This window comes from Lepus europaeus, chromosome 17, assembly GCF_033115175.1.
Source record: "Lepus europaeus isolate LE1 chromosome 17, mLepTim1.pri, whole genome shotgun sequence".
Classification (NCBI taxonomy): Eukaryota; Metazoa; Chordata; class Mammalia; order Lagomorpha; family Leporidae; genus Lepus; species Lepus europaeus.
The window spans coordinates 25,303,536-25,319,804 of record NC_084843.1 but is presented as its reverse complement, the minus strand read 5'-3'; the positions used below and the strand labels follow the sequence as shown (position 1 = coordinate 25,319,804).

Here is a 16,269-nt window from a genome sequence, read left to right as displayed (position 1 = left end):
CCAGTTCAAGCATGGTTTTAAAAAGACTTTTTGAGTAGACAATATATTCAAATGGTTTGAAACTCAAAAACAAGAAAAGAGAAAGCTGTGAAAATTTCCTTCCTGCTTCTATACCCTACTGTTTCCCAAAGGCAATCAATGTCATTAGTATCTTCAACATCCTTTCAGAGCTTTTATGTAATACAAATGAATTTTTATATAGTATAAATTTTTCTTACATAAATGATAATATATATTACATACTTTGCTTTCTCCCTATCAATATATCTTGAGGTTCTTTTGCACATTGTTACACAGATTTCTTCATTCTGTATTACAGCTGCATAACATATGTTGTAAGTTATTTATGTACTGATTATGCACCATCATAAATCTATTTACGCAGTCTTTTGTTGCTTTTACAGTGTTTCTGCAAATATTCTCATATGAGGTGCTTTGCATACAAGCACAGGGAACAGAATCACTGGGAACAACTCTGACATCTTGCCATGTCAGCCACTATTAGTTGTACTGTATATTACCACATTTGAACAATAGTGTAGCTGAGTTTGCAAATCATTAACATAAAAGTTATCTCTAAGTGATTCCAGATACTTCCTATATAGGAGAATCACTTTCCCCCAAACATGTCCCAAATACGTTTTCTTCTAGAGGTGAGCCAAAGGAGCTAGGATGTGCCCAACCAGTGGCTCAGGTTATGGCCCTGTGGAAATGCGTCACATGGGTATGCAACGCTTCAGGTGTGTGGGGTAACAATCTCTGGCCGACAAGCACAAGTCAGCCTCAGCACCTGGAAAAGGATCCCCACCTTTTGGGCAGGAGCCAGGAGGTCTGAGGAGGTCAGAGGTCTGAGAAGAGGACAACGGTAGTGGTGGTGGTACACTGAGGTTTTGCAAGCATCATATGATGTGGGGTGGCTGCAAGTAACTCCGCAGTCGCGGGGTTGTACAGTGAGTCGCCATTTTCAAAGCAGTTTCCCACACACCCGCTCTGGCCCTCACCAGAATCCACAGCAGGGAAGGCACAAGGCTCCTCCCCAGCTTCATGGGTGAGCACCTGAAGCTGAGCGAATCCCACTGAGTTTCCAAGACAAAACTAGCTAAGGGCAGGACTGGGCTGGAGCCCTTTCAGCCAACCCTTTTTATTCGCAGATTTCATTCCACTGATCGAAGTTTCCTTCCTTAGGGATTACAACCTTAGCACATAAGAACATCATAAAATTGTTAAAGTCATTAGTACCATCAGTGGGGAAAAAAAAACAAAACCCAAAGCTCAAGTCAATTCACTTAAAAAGTGTTTCAATGCATTTTATAAAGCTTTTGTTGCTTACATGAGATCAATATATACATCCTATACTTAAAAAAAAAAAAAGAAATTACCAAAGTGGAAACATCTCGGACACACAGGATTCCACATTTAGCTATTGTTATGACCCACAGTCCATGAGAAGACAGATGGAGTGTTCCAGGTCCATAATGCTTACTTTGCACTTTTTGAAATGGTTTAAGAACATAAACACCACTGTGTTCCTGCCAATCAAAGAAAATGACCACGTTATAGAAGAGATCAGGTGAGCAGTACCCTTGGGTTTATACACACGCATATACATTCACACATACCATCACTAGAAATAAACTGATACAGGATGAAGTTAGCACTTGAGTTTGCACCATGTTTCACTTCTTTATTTGTAACTAAGATTTTTGTTTCTGTCTACTAAGGAAAGTTGTCCTTATATATCAGCCATTAAGAATCCCAGTCTATACTGACAATCTTTCCTTTTACTAATCACTCACATTTGTTCACCCTTATATCAAAACAAAATAGTATTCCTGCAATGTGTCTCATGAATTCGTGCCTCCAAGCCTCTGCATGTGTCCTTCCTGTTGTCTGGCATGCTCCTCTCCATTGCATCCCTACCAGTCCTACCTCACCCCCCTACATCAGCATTGCCCCCCATGATTGCACACAAGACTTCTCCATGTCACAATCTGACTTATTCTTCAAAGTCCAGCTCAAATACTGCTTCCACCATGAAACTTTTCTTGGATCCCCTTTGCCATGTGCCATTTCTACTTTTTCTGAATTTTTATGTCCACTGGCTAATCTGGGAGAAAAGGGCCCCGATTAAAGATTCAGAGAAGGGGGCCAGCGGCCATGGCTCACTAGGCTAATCCTCCGCCTGTGGCACTGGCACCCCGGGTTTTAGTCTTAGCTAGGGCACTGGTTCTGGTTGCTCCTCTTCCAGTCCAGCTCTCTGCTGTGGCCCGGGAAGGCAGTGGAGGATGGCCCAAGTGCTTGGGCCCTGCACCCATATGGGAGACCAGGAGGAAGCACCTGGTACCTGGCTCCTGGCTTCGGATCAGTGCAGTGTGCTAGCCATAGTGGCCATTCAGGGGGTAAACCAATGGAAAAAGGAAGACTTTTCTCTCTGTCTCTCTCTCTCTCACTGTCTAACTCTGCCTGTCAAACAAACAAACAAACAAAAATATTCAGAGAGGGAAATACTCTTGGGGTTGGAAGACGGGCATGAAACTTAATGGCCAGAGGGGAGCAAACAGAAGGGCACTGGGCCAGTACATGCAGTAAGAAGTTACATGATTTGGGGCCAGCATTGTGGCGCAGTGGGTTAAGCTGTTACCTGAGATGCTAGCATTCCAAATGAGCACTGTTGGTTCAAGTCCCGGTTGCTCCACTTATGATCCAGCTCTCGGTGCTAATGCACCTGAGAAAAAGCAGCAGAGGATGGCCCAAGTGCTTGGGCTCCTGCTACCCATGTGAAAGCACTGATGGAGTCATTGCAGCCTTCTGGGAAGTAAACCAGTGGATGGAGGATGTCTCTCTGTCTCTGTCTCTCTCTCTCACCCCACCATTGCATCTTCTGTAGCTCTTTCTTTCAAATAAACATATAAATCTTTTTTAAAAATGGGTTAGGAAGTGACACAATATGGGGAAAGTTTGAAGAGAGTATGATGAAAGAATGTGAGAAATGCAGTTTAATTATTTTGTGCAATTTTGCTTAGATCTCAGATGCAAAGTTGCACTGAAAATTATCTACCCTATAGTCCTTGACACCTATGGAATAGATTTTCTAATGCTAGGAGGTTTTTTTTTTTTTTTTTAAGGCACTAGACTAATATTGTGCTGCCTGCATGTTTATCTGACAAGTTTAATGTGTGTGGCATGAGGGTAAAGTTGCTCAAATGCATTTTCTGATGGATTAACAAATAACACTAATGTAGAGTTAATTCAAGGAAAGTATGTTAATACAGTGAAGTCATTTGTTAACTGTTCTGTTAGTTAAGAGACTCTCATCCAATTAATACCACTTGTTAATGCAATTGCAAGATAAACGATAGCATGCTCAAGCTTTGGCGTACTTTTTTAGGAAGAAGATAGCTACAGATGTATGGCACTTGGTCACAAAAGCCATATATTCGGTTACTTTGAAGTTCCAGGACTGCTGAAGACAGAGTGTGCTCCGTCTCATACAGGCTCCTGTGAATGAACTCATTCCTCAGCCGCCCTCTATCATCAGCAAAGGTTGTAGGCACTATGAGATTTGGAGAGGAAGAACATTACTTACACCACATAGCAATTTTGCTTTTTAAAAATAATTATGAACCATTATAAAAAGCAAAAATAAAAAATTTTAATGCTCAATTAATATTGCAGAAGCTATTAAGTAATAAAAAATATCTAAAAACAACTTGTCTGAACTAGAAATACTTGAGTATTGATAGTAAAATGTCTTTTGTAAGGCATTGGTTAATTTCTTCAATTAACTTAGAGACAAAGCATTAATGTTAATATACTTATGATGGTATAGATCCTTTTTTTAAAAAAGATTTTATTTATTTATTTGAAAGGCAGAGTTATGGACAGAGAGGAAGAGACAGAGAGAAAGGTCTTCTATCTGCTGGTTCACTCCTCAAATGGATGCAATGGCCATAGCTGAGCTGATCGAAGCCAGGAGCCAGGAGCTCCCTCTGGGTCTCCCACATGGGTGCAGGGGCCCAAGCATTTGGGCCATCTTCCACTATCTTCCCAGGCCATAAGCAGAGGCTTAGCCTACTACACCATAGTGCTGACCCTAATGGTACAGATCCTTCATTAAACCACAAAAGTGTTTTTGAGGGGCCGGTGCTGTGGTGTAGCAGGTAAAGCTACCACCTACAGTACTGGAGTCCCATGAGGATGCCAGTTGGAGACCTGGCTGCTCTACTTCTGATCCAGCTCTCTTCTATGGCCTGGGAAAGCAGTAGAAGATGGCCCAAGTGCTTGGACCTCTGCACCCAAGTGGGAGACCCAGAGGAAGCTCCTGGCTCCTGACTTCAGATCAGCTCAGCCCCAGCCATTGCAGCCATTTGAGGAGTGAACCAGTGGATGGAAGACCTCTCTCTCTGCCTCTGCCTCTTGGTAATGCTGCCTTTCAAATAAACAAATCTTTTTAAAAAAAAGTGTGTTGAGCTTTTCATCTCTCTGATACTCCTTAAACTGGTAAAATCACTACTCAGAAAGATATGTTATCTAAATCAAAGAAAGGGCATCTATTTTCTCGTACCCTTATATCCAGAAAACCTTCTTTAGAATTTTATCAGTGAAGCTAACTACACTGTCATGTATCTGAATTTATATTGAAGTCTATGAAACAAGAAACGTTACAGATTAACAAATCAATTTGACATGAGTTAATCCTCTGTCTTTTTTCTGATAATAAAGCAGACTCATGTGAGTCCCAAGGCCTAGAGGAAAGTCCACATTTCAAATTATTCAGCAGGCACATCTGGTTTACTGTGCAAAGATATACAAAAAGTGACCATTTTACCTCTTCGCATGCTCAGAGGGAAAAACAATACTATTTCAGATGAGAAACAAAACAAAGCAAGATGGAAGCAAGGATTTTTCTGGACTGGGACGGAATTGGCTGCTTACTTATCTTTACCTTCTGGTAGTGACCTAGGCAGAGTAAATGTTTCCAGCCTGCTTCTTCCTGCTTCTGGATGTGGGTAAAGCACCAGCACTTTCACTCTCTCTGTTTCCAAGAGAGACACTGTGGATATCTGCAAAATGTCTTTGCCCACCTCTGAAAGCAAACACCAGGGGTTAGTGAAAAGTTTAAACAATCTTCTGACTTCCCAACTAAGATGTCGTGTTATAGAATTGTGTTCACTGAATATTTTGATCTGAATTTATTTACTGGACATTTAAAGTGAGCTTTAAACTGTGTGACAGGGATAGGATGAACAGATAGGAGATTCTCCTGATCAGAAGCGTGGCGCAGCTGATTCCAACCAGCTCCACTTGTCTCAGCTGTTTCCACAGCCAGGTGGCCTCCAGTCTCCATGCACACTGGGGCCTTGTGCACCTACTCCAGCCAGGTTGCCTACTCCTAACATCAAATAAGCTCAGGAATCAGTGTTCTTTGCATCTGAGGTCAAGGTGGGTATGATGGGAATCCACAGGGTGTTATGAGCTTGTGCCTCTAGAATCCAGCTTATCAGGTCCCTGCAAGGTGTGCCAGGCCTGGAGCCTACGTGGGAGTCATTCTAGATTAACTCTTCCACCCTCCATGGGTTACTAATGAAAGTGTCCACCTTACAGGCCCTGATGTCAGCACTTCCTGGGGCGTGCAGCAGATGACCTTCCCTCTTCCTTACCAAGGACAGCTGAGGGCATCTGACCCAAACCCAGCTCAGCATTCTTATCCAGAGTGTCACTTTTCCTGTTGCCTTCTCCTCCTTGGAGTCCCGACACTGATGCAGGAATGAAATGTAACCTCTTCCCACTGGTGATTTTGAGCCCAGTCCTCCGATGTCTTATCAGATCAGGCACCGTCAGTCACTTCTTGTTATCCTCCTCTGTCCCTTACTGCTCCTTCTATTCAGCCTTTCAGTTAAGAACCTTCCTTCAACTCTGATTAACCATGACACTTGTCATCTGACTCTCTTTGCTCCACTGCAAATTTTATAAAGAAGGTTTATAGCTAACTGACTTCATTTTCTTACCTGTGTTCCTTCCATAACCTCTTTTTCTCTCCATTTCAAAGCAGTAGCTCTCTCAGGCATCACTATGCTGACTGGAAAATATGGGAGGGCCTCATCCCAGAGGAAGCCTGCCTTCCTCAAGCTCTTTTGGAGGGGTGACTCTCAGTCCCCTTGCTACTCCAGGCCACCCTCAGTTTTCTTCACCACATCATCTTTGTCCACAGCTTCAGTGTAGAATTTGGACCTCAGTTCTCTTCCCAGCTTTTCCCATCCTACCCTCTGGCCAACCAGATATGTTAAAAAATGGAACATTTAGGTAGGCTATGCATCCATGGGCCATACCACACACTCAGTGCCATACAATTTACATGTTTAGGGTACCTGTTTGGTCCCATTAAGCATTTAGGTTTGCTTTTATTGTCTATTATTATTAATATTGATTTATTGTTACCTTATTTTGAAAGGCAGAATGATAGGGGAAAGAGTGAGAACAGGTCTTCTATTCACTGGTTCACTCCTCAAATGTCTGCAAGAGCCAAGGCTGGGCCAGGCTGAAGCCAGGAGCCTGGAAGCCAAATTAGGTCTTCCACGTGCGTGGCAGGGACCCAAGTACATGACCTATCATCTGCTTTCTCCCAGGGTGTGCATTAGGATAAAGTTGGACCAGAAGTGGAGTGAAGACTCAAATCCAGGTACTCCGCCACGGATACGGAACGTGGGCATCTTCACTGCTAAGCCCAATGCTTGCCTGTACTCTATCTTCCTGAGAACAGATCCCCAGCGTCAGTGGTTTCAGAATCAGAATTCCATCATTAAGCCTGTCTATTTCCAAATTTATGCTAAGTATCACCAAATGAAGAGTCTATTGGCATCAAGCCAACAGAGCTTATCATGTCACCATAGAACTCAACCCCCAAAACTTTTTTCTTTAATTAAAGACACCATCTGGAAATTTTTGTCATTGTTGGTTTCCCCCTTTCACAAATACTGTGCCCTACCAATTCCATACCTCCTAGCTACTCCCACTTTTCTCTTTCCATGACTACCGTTGAGTCTACTGTGGAAGAGAGTACATGCCCTGAAGTTATTAGACTTCCGGAATTGGAGTCCTACCTTGAATAAGTTCTTAACCTCACTGAGCCTCATTTGTCTTCCCTGCAAGATAAGAGTTAACAGTAGTATCTGCCTCTAAGAATTAAATAAGTTAACACATGCCAAGGGCTTAGAACATGGGCTATCATACAGAAAGGCATCCCTCAATAAATGTTGGTGGTTGTGATTCTGATTATTGTCTCTTGCCTTCACTACTGTTGTGAGTTTCCTGTCTTGTCTTTTTTATTCCATTCTCTTGCTTTTTTTACTCCAACCTTCACACTAATACTAGAATTGTTCTGTAAAAACAAAATCAGATCATGCCAGCCCCATCTCAAAACCTCATGCAAATTTTTCTTTCCCACAGAGAAAATTCCAGAGCCCTTGGAATTCTATTCCAGGCCTTTCATCATCTTCCAGACTTCACCCATGGGCATCTTCCAGCAAACGTTCCCATCTACTTTGTGCCACCAGACTTTTTACCACCCCAAGTGCCTCTGCTCAAACTTAGTCTTGAGCTGGAATACTAACAGCCCCATCTTGCACCCATGAAAATGTTTCAAGCCCACTCCCTTAAACCCTTGGAAAACTCTTCTCCAATCCTCCATGACCCCTTGTGTGTGCCCACCTTCCCTTCATACCTGGCAGAATTAATTGCTTCTTCCTATCTACTAAATTGTCCCCTGGATCTTCCTATCCCCCAGAAAGTCCATGTTCAGCATTTTGTACCTAGCAAGCACTCAACAATTTTTATAAATCAGCAAACAATTAAAAAATATATTTGGGAATATATGTACATATATATAAACATATATATTTGTGTATATATATATATGTAGTACTTCAAACCAGAGAGAAAAAATTGTTACTTATTAAGTACAAATATTTTTTTAAAAAATCTATTTTTACTTTTTAATAACATTAGAACTGTTCAGTCAATTCAATACTGACTCAAGGAAATCTATTTACATCAACTATGTACCAAGCACACGATGCTTAGGATCCAAATACTTCTAAACATAATGTGGAAATTCTCCTAAAAAACTTCTAACACTTACTTAAATGTCTCTTTTTTAGAAAATATGTCACAAATAATTATTTAACGATAGCTCCACTTTCATAACCTTAAATTCTTTGGAATAAAGTGATCAGTGTTTAAATTAATAAACATTCTTTGCCATACCTGTGAAACCAAGGATTTGAAATGAGCTCGAGGGTCTGGCATTCATAACAAAGATCTTTCCTGCAGATGTTCCAACCAAGAGATACAATCCCCGCTGGTCATAGCTAGAAAAGAGGAACTCTGGTGATCAGCTCCCACTTGTTCCACCAATTAGATGGTAAACAAATTCACTGGTTGAACATGGAGATGTGCGCAAAACCAATCATTCTTGCGATGTGTAATTTTTAATACTCTCCGGCCTTGTACAAGCCAAGTAATTGCACACAGGTAATATTGTGTAATGATGTTTACATGCAGGTGTAATCATTACACTCTAGGCCAACGCCATTTCTAAATTGAAACTTTTCAGTACCTAGTCAACAAGACTCATTAAAGATGGGCAACTGTTTCACCACAAGTGAATGAAACTGTCAATAGAGCCTTCTTGGTGTTTCAAGTGGAAATAAGCAATTCTTAAATTAATGATAAGGGTGACATTTCAGTACCCTGTGCCTGGTGCCTGGCAGGAGGAAGAAGAACATAGTCAGACATCTCTACAAGTTCATCAAATTAGAAAACGCAAGGAATAAAGGAAAAGAATCTGAGAAGGACAACTAATGAAGAGCAGGAAGTAGATTAAGGGAGGCCCTAGCCCCCTCCCACCTCTTGAGCTGGAAGCCACAGAGCTCGGCAGAAGCAGCTGCAAAGGCAGAAACCCAGCTCCTCCGTGTGCCAGATGTGCAGCTCAGGCAAAGACTTATCTTCACTTAGCTGACCCTGGTCCCTCATTTGTCTAACAGGGACTAGCAGAGCACCTGTCCTAGTGGTGTTTCAAGACCACTGCCAGTGAGCCACAGTGCACCTCCAAATGCAAAACGGGGCACAAATGTCAGTTCTTATTAACACCACCATGATAAGCTGTACAATGCATAACACAAAAGTTCAAATCCAAGGTCTCTATACTGTCTTCTTAAAAAGGTTGCCTCAAAAGATTTAAGATAATCTAAATGTCCACGGATATACTGTTTTTAAGAGACAATGGTCTATTTGTAGAACAGAATGCTACACAGCTGTGAAGAACAATGATATAAAACATTCTCCAATATACCGTGAAGTGAAAAGAAAAATGGGGAGCAGAACACCGCATCTAGTTTGCTCCCTCTGACAGCAAAGGCAGTGTGTCTGGAGCCCAGCGGCCTGGCATGTGCCACTCACTGTGTAAGGCTGAGAGGCTGTCTGACCTTGGTGCCTCATCTTCATGACCTGTCCAGTGGTGACAACAGCAGTGTCTACCTCACGGAGTTAATACAACAGGAGCGCCTGGCATACTCCTGAGTTCTTGCTCGTTATCTGTACAAACAAAAGGAAGCTCTTACCTTTTCACTTATTTATGAATTAAATGTCATTGGAAAGAGACTCAAGAATTTGCCTTCAGGGACAGAACTGGGGGTAGGAGAAATTTTTATTTTTATTTTTATATATTTTTATATATTTTATTTTATAACTGAGTGAAAATGTTTGAGTTCAAAACAAATGAAAACAGGTAAAACTTAAAAGAAATGATGACTTCGCTGGAATCCCCTACAGGAGGTACTTACGTGAGATGAGATATGGAAGACTCTGAGAGGAAGGCCTTGTGAATTGCTTTGGGGGATTCTACATCATGGACGTCGAGGAAGTGGACACAGCCATCCACGGTCCCCACAGCAGCAGAGAGCGAGGAAGGAGAGCAAGCCAGAGTTGTTGTCTGTTCAAAATAACGCCCCGAGAGAATGAAGCCTGCTCTCCTGCACATAAGAATTCTACAATTTATTTGGAAAGCTTGCAGAAGGGGAAGAGGTGCAAGCATGGTGTGGTGTCCAAACTATAAACCACACATTCCTGAGCAAATCAACTGCATCTGCAGTCATGGGAACCTATGTATCCTACTCTTTTACCCTAAAATTAGAATAATAGACAAATAAATTCCTACAATTTTTTTTAAGATTAATTTCTTGAACTTTAAACCATGGATTCATTGTTTACTTTTAAAGGATGATGCAATCATTATGCCAATAATCTATCTAATGGTTATGGAATTAGGCCAACAATGAAAAATAAAATAAGACGTTTAAAACACATTACTAGCATCTTTTGGACATCTTTTAGAAAGTTAATGATGTTTTGAGCCGGCGCCGCGGCTCACTAGGCTAATCCTCCACCTTGCGGCGCCGGCACACCAGGTTCTAGTCCCGGTCGGGGCACCGATCCTGTCCCGGTTGCCCCTCTTCCAGGCCAGCTCTCTGCTGTGGCTAGGGAGTGCAGTGGAGGATGGCCCAAGTGCTTGGGCCCTGCACCCGCATGGGAGACCAGGATAAGCACCTGGCTCCTGCCATCGGATCAAGCATGGTGCGCCAGCCGCAGCGCGCTACCGCGGCAGCCATTGGAGGGTGAACCAACGGCAAAAGGAAGACCTTTCTCTCTGTCTCTCTCTCACTGTCCACTCTGCCTGTCAAAAAAAAAAAAAAAAAAAAAAAAAAGAAAGTTAATGATGTTTTAAGTTCAGCATTTATCTACTGAATAATGGTGACTCCTGGGATGCTGGCATGACCAAAGATGATTGAATAAAATAATTCTATCACTGGGCCACGTATGCAGTGACCAAAGAACTGCATAACGGATTACTGCTTATCTCACAACTACTTATACAGAACATAATGTTGAAGAGAAACAATTGACTTTCATAATACTTAAGGAATCAAATTTATTCCTTTATAATTACACTTTGTAGACTGTTTGGAATGAAATCATGAAATGTTACATATAGAAAAGAATTAAGAGATTATTATTTTGAGTAGCTGGGATCCAATGACTAAATTCAGATGAGCAGTTGGGTGTCTTGCCTTACTGGAACTATTAGAATCACTCCCAATTTGAGTGAGTGTTTATTATTGCTATTTTTAAACTGAAAGCCTTCCTGGCGGCTGTGTGTGTGTGTAAGCGTGCATGTGTGCATGCATCTATTTATCTATGTTATCAAAACAATCTCTGCCTTCCAGAGCAACACGGATTGGTCTAACAATGTACAGCAATAGCCAGGTGGGCCTTATGTTCCCTCACAGGTGCCCCTAAGGGAAACTGCTAGTGTCCAGGTGCCTTGTTATTATTGTGGTGGGCTGGGTTTCCTGAAACCACTGCCTAAAAGGCTTGAAGGGAACACAGTCCCAGACACAGGCAGGTAGTTCTGGCCTTAGCTTTGCTGGATCTGCCTCCAGTAAGGAAAGACCAGTGTCCTGCTCAGTGCAGCCTGAACCTCATGGGTGTACCACCAGGCCTGGCCTGGAGCTCAGGGAAGGTTTGTGGGGGTCTTCTGAATGTGCCCACACTGCTCCTTGGCAAAGGGGAATGAGGTAAGTCCTGCTTGTTTTACATTGTTTGTGTTTTCTGCACTGTGAATGTGGCAGAAATAATGGCACCGCATTGTGACGGGTGTTGTGGGCAGTTGTGGTTTGCTGCTCAGCACCCACACACTCTTGTTCTGGAAATTCCTGAATATCCACTGAGAAACCACACCTCCCCTGCTTTCAAGGCTCAGTGGAATGGAAGTGACTCTCATTTCCAGCCCTGAGCTTAGGCCAATTAGCTCTTCTTAACCTCTGTCGGAAGTGATTAGCTCAGGGGTATTGTCAGGCCATTAGAAGACATTTACCCGGAAGGAAGACCTCTTTCTCTGTCTCTCTCACTGTCTAACTCTGGCAAAAAAAAAAAAAAAAAAAAGACATTTACCATGCCCTCAGGAAAGAAGAAACTTTTTTTTTAATTCCTCCTCCCTACTGTAGAAAGGTTCTTCCCTGACAGTGTGATGTGAGGCTGGCCCCTGTGGCACCCAAAAAATGAGGCCTAAGATGAAGCAAAAGGTTTCAGTCTGAACAGAGAGAAAAGCAAGGTTTTGGTAGTATCATTGGAGCTGCTCTCTGAGGCACACACAAGGCTAGACAAGTTTTGTACCTGATAGCTGAAGAAGCCAATAACCCCTACTTTTTAATTTCTGGCTTAAGCTGGTGAGAGTGGTGTTTTTCTTCTATTTCTGACTGATCTCTTTGCAAAGTAGGGCTATTTCACCAGCTGTAGCCAAGGGGGCGTTTTATTTCTGAGCAAATGTACAAAGTGTTCTTTCAACTTATTGGTAGCAGCAACAAGGATGACAACAAAAAGGCCCTGGAGTACCCTCCCCTGCCTCCACTGTCAAGGCTCTGAGGAGCTACTGGCTGGTGAAGACTCCACTGGCCTGGTTTCTGGAGAGCCTGTGTGCTAGAGAGCCCCAGCATCCACAGTGACCTTGCAACACAAGTGAGATCAGCCCACCAGGATTTTGGAAATAACTGCCACCACTGGAAAATTTATCTGTGCCGCTACACCAGTACAGCACATCACACTGCACTCTGTGGGCTGTGCCATGTGCTTCAGAATTGCAAAAATGCACCAAGGCTCTTGTAGCAAGCGTCTCCACACTACTGACAGGTGAATACGGAAAGGTACGCTGGATTAGAATTCTACATCTTAAAAACAACTCCATTTGTCAGGAACACTTACTGGGTTACTCAGATAAATCCTGCTTGCACAGACACACTCCTCCATCCACCAAACACAGACTTCCCCGGAATGTGTGAGTGTCTGCAAACAAAAGAAACAGAAGGCTCTGGATGGGAAATATGACTCTTCTACAGAAGCATGTTCTACACTCCTTGTAGTAAGTATGATGAGCTGGTATGGAATTTCATTTTACTTACATGACTTATAAGCATTTTATGATTTCAAAATCAATACTTCTTTTCTGAACAAGCAACTATTATCTTAATATAATCAAAGTAACACATAATAACTGAAAAGAACAGTGGAATAAAAATTTTTCCATGTAACGTTTAAAAGTCACTTGAAGTTCAATGGGATTGGTTTCCAGTGAATAAGTCTATGAATAGGAAATCATACAGTGTTCTTTTTAAAATGAAAAGGTTTATTTTTAGAGCAATTTGAGGATTATAAAAGACTTGAGCAAAAAGTCCAAAGTTCCTTCATCGCTTCTGCTTTGCAGGTACAATTCCCCTATTGCTAACATCTTGTATTAGTATGGTACAGTTGGGGGCTGGCTCTGTGGTGTAGCAGGTAAAGCCACTGCCTGCAGTGCCAGCATCCCATTTGGGTGCCCGTTGGAGTCCTGGCTGCTCTACTTCCAATCCAGCTCTCTGCTATGGCCTGGGAAAGCAGTGGAAGATGGCCCAAACCCTTGCACCCCTGTACCTGCTTGGGAGACTCAGGAGAAGCTCCTGGCTCCTGGCTTCAGATCGGCACAGCTCTGGCCGCTGCGGCCAATTGGGGAGTGAACCAGCGGATGAAAGACCTCTCTCTCTCTCTCTCTCTGCCTCTCCTTCTCTCTTTGTGCAACTCTTTCAAATAAATAAATAAATAAATCTTTTTTAAAAAGTATGGTACAGTTGTTACAATGGATGACCAATATTGATAAATTATTATTGACTGTACTCCATGGTTCACATTAGGTTTTGCTCTTTGCATTGTTATTTCTGTAGTATTGGCAAATGTATAGGGACATATGTCTACCATCATGGTTTCAGACAGAATATTTCTACTGCCCTAAACATCCCAGGCTCCACCTGTTCATCGCTCCCTCCCTCCTCACACTATCCCTGGCAGGCATGATATTTTTAGTATCTTCAGCTTTGCCTTTTCCAGAATGTCATATAGTTGGCATCATACAGTATGTGGCCTCGTAAGGCTGGCTTCTTTTTCCTTGGCAACGTATATTTAAGTCTCTATGACGTTAGGTGACTTGTTAGCTTATTTCTTTTTATCACTAATAATATCCCATTGTATGAATGTACCACAGTTTGTTTATCCATTAACTATTGAAGGAAGGACATCTGGTTATTTCCAAGTGTGGGCAATCATGAAAAAAGCCACTATGAATGTTCATGTGCAGTATTTTTGTGTGGGCATTTGTTTTCAGCTCATTTGGGTAAATACAAATGAATTTAATTGTTAGGTCATATGATTGAGGGTATGTTTAGTTTTGTAAGAAACTGCCAAATTCTGTTCCAAAATGGCCATACCACTTTTCCCTCCTACCAGCAATGAATGAGTGCTTCTGTTGCTATACCCAGCATGTAGTTTTGCCAGTGTTTTGGATTTTAAATATACTAAGTGGTGGTGGTGGCATCTCAATGTTGTTGTAAGCTGCAATTCCCTAATGAAAAATGATCTGTACATTTTTTAGTTTGTTTATTTGTCATCTGTATGTCCTCTTGGGTAATGGGACTACTCAGATTTTGTTGGTCCAGTTTTAAAAATAGGTTTGCTCATGTTCATATTATTGAGTTTTTAGAGTTCATTGTATATGTTGGATTTTTTTATGTTTAACAAAGATTTTCCTCCAAATTTGTGATGTCTTTTCATTCTCTTGACATTGTCTTCCAGAGTTTTTTTAATTTAATAATATAACACCAATTTTTCTTTCATAAAATATGATTTAGGGGCTGGCGCTGTGGCACAGAAGGTTAACGCCCTGGTCTGAAGCACCAGCATCCCATATGGGTGCCGGTTCTAGTCCTGGCTGCTCCACTTCCAATCCAGCTCTCTGCTATGGCCTGGGAAAGCAGTAGAAGATGGCCCAAGTCCTTGGGCCCAGCATCTGTGTGGGAGACCTGGAGGAAGCTCCTGGCTCCTGGCTTCGGATCAGTGTAGCTCCAGCTGTTGTGGCCAATTGGGGGGTGAACCATCGGATGGAAGACCTCCCTCTCTCTCTCTCTCTCTCTCTCTCTCTCTCTCTCTCTGCCTCTCCTCTCTCTGTGTAACTCTGACTTTCAAATAAATAAATAAATTTTTTAAAAAATGTGATTTAGTGTTATATCAAAAAGTTATCACCAAGTCCAAAGCCACTTAGATTTTTTTGTCTATGTAACTTCTATGAATTTTATAGTTTGCATTTTACATTTAGGTTGAATGAATTTTTATGAAAGATGTACTATTCTGGGTCTGGATTTTTTTTTATGTAGATGCCCATTTGTCCCAGTACAATTTGTTGAAAAAGCTGTCTTTTCTTCATCAAATTGTCTTTGTTTGTTAGAAGACAGGCTGAGTAAATTTAATGTGTGTCCTGGGCCGGCACTGTGGCATAGCAGAAAAAGCTGCTGCCTGCATTGCCACCATCTCAAATGGGCAGCAGTTTAAGTCCTGGCTGCTCCACTTCCTATCCAGCTCTCTGCTGTGGCATGGGAAAGTAGCAGAAGATGGCCCAAGTCCTTGGGCCCCTGCAGCTGCGTGGGAGACCCAGAAGAAGTTCCTGGCTCCTGGCTTTGGATTGGCTTAGCTCCGGCCGTTGCTGCCAATTGGGGAGTGAACCATCGGATAGAAGACCTCTCTCTCTCTCTCTCTCTCTCTCTCTCTCTCTGCCTCTCTGTAACTCTTTCAAATAAATAAATTAAAAAAATTAAATGTGGGTCTGTTTCTGGACTTTATTCTGTTTCAACGATTAATTTGTGTTTTATTTTACCAATATCACCCTGATTGATACTATAGTTTTATATTGTTGTAAAGTTGGGTATTGTTAATTTTCTGATTTTGAATCCTGTATTGACTATTCTGGGTCTTTTGCCTTTCTATATAAACTTTAGAATCAGTCAACAAAATAGCTTGCTGAGACTTTAATTTGAATTATGTTGAATCTGTACATAAAGTTGGGACAACTGTCAATCTTCACAGTATTGAATCTTGCTGTTCATGTTCATGCAATCTCTACCCATTTATTTATTTATTTATTTATTATTTTTTTGACAGGCAGAGTGGATAGCGAGAGAGAGAGAGAGACAGAGAGAAAGGTCTTCCTTTGTGCCATTGGTTCACCCTCCAATGGCCGCTGCGGCCGGCGCATCGCGCTGATCCGAAGGCAGGAGCCAGGTGCTTCTCCTGGTCTCCCATGCAGGTGCAGGGCCCAAGGACTTGGGCCATCCTCCACTGCCTTCCCGGGCCATAGCAGAG

At 42.2% G+C, this 16,269-nt stretch overlaps 1 protein-coding gene across 5 annotated transcripts in view; it reads right to left on the bottom strand.

The window, feature by feature from the left end:
- The window catches only part of CFAP43 (cilia and flagella associated protein 43), a 107,280-nt gene that overhangs the window by 52,577 nt on the left and 38,434 nt on the right, over positions 1-16,269 (bottom strand). For all 5 annotated transcript variants that reach the window (XM_062214746.1, XM_062214748.1, XM_062214749.1 and 2 more), the window contains 6 exons: positions 12,814-12,894; positions 9,840-9,988; positions 8,263-8,366; positions 4,946-5,086; positions 3,381-3,553; positions 1,380-1,529 (listed from right to left, as the gene is read on the bottom strand). In XM_062214746.1, coding sequence (XP_062070730.1) covers positions 1,380-1,529; positions 3,381-3,553; positions 4,946-5,086; positions 8,263-8,366; positions 9,840-9,988; positions 12,814-12,894 — 798 coding nt within the window. The remainder of the gene's footprint in view (positions 1-1,379; positions 1,530-3,380; positions 3,554-4,945; positions 5,087-8,262; positions 8,367-9,839; positions 9,989-12,813; positions 12,895-16,269) is intronic.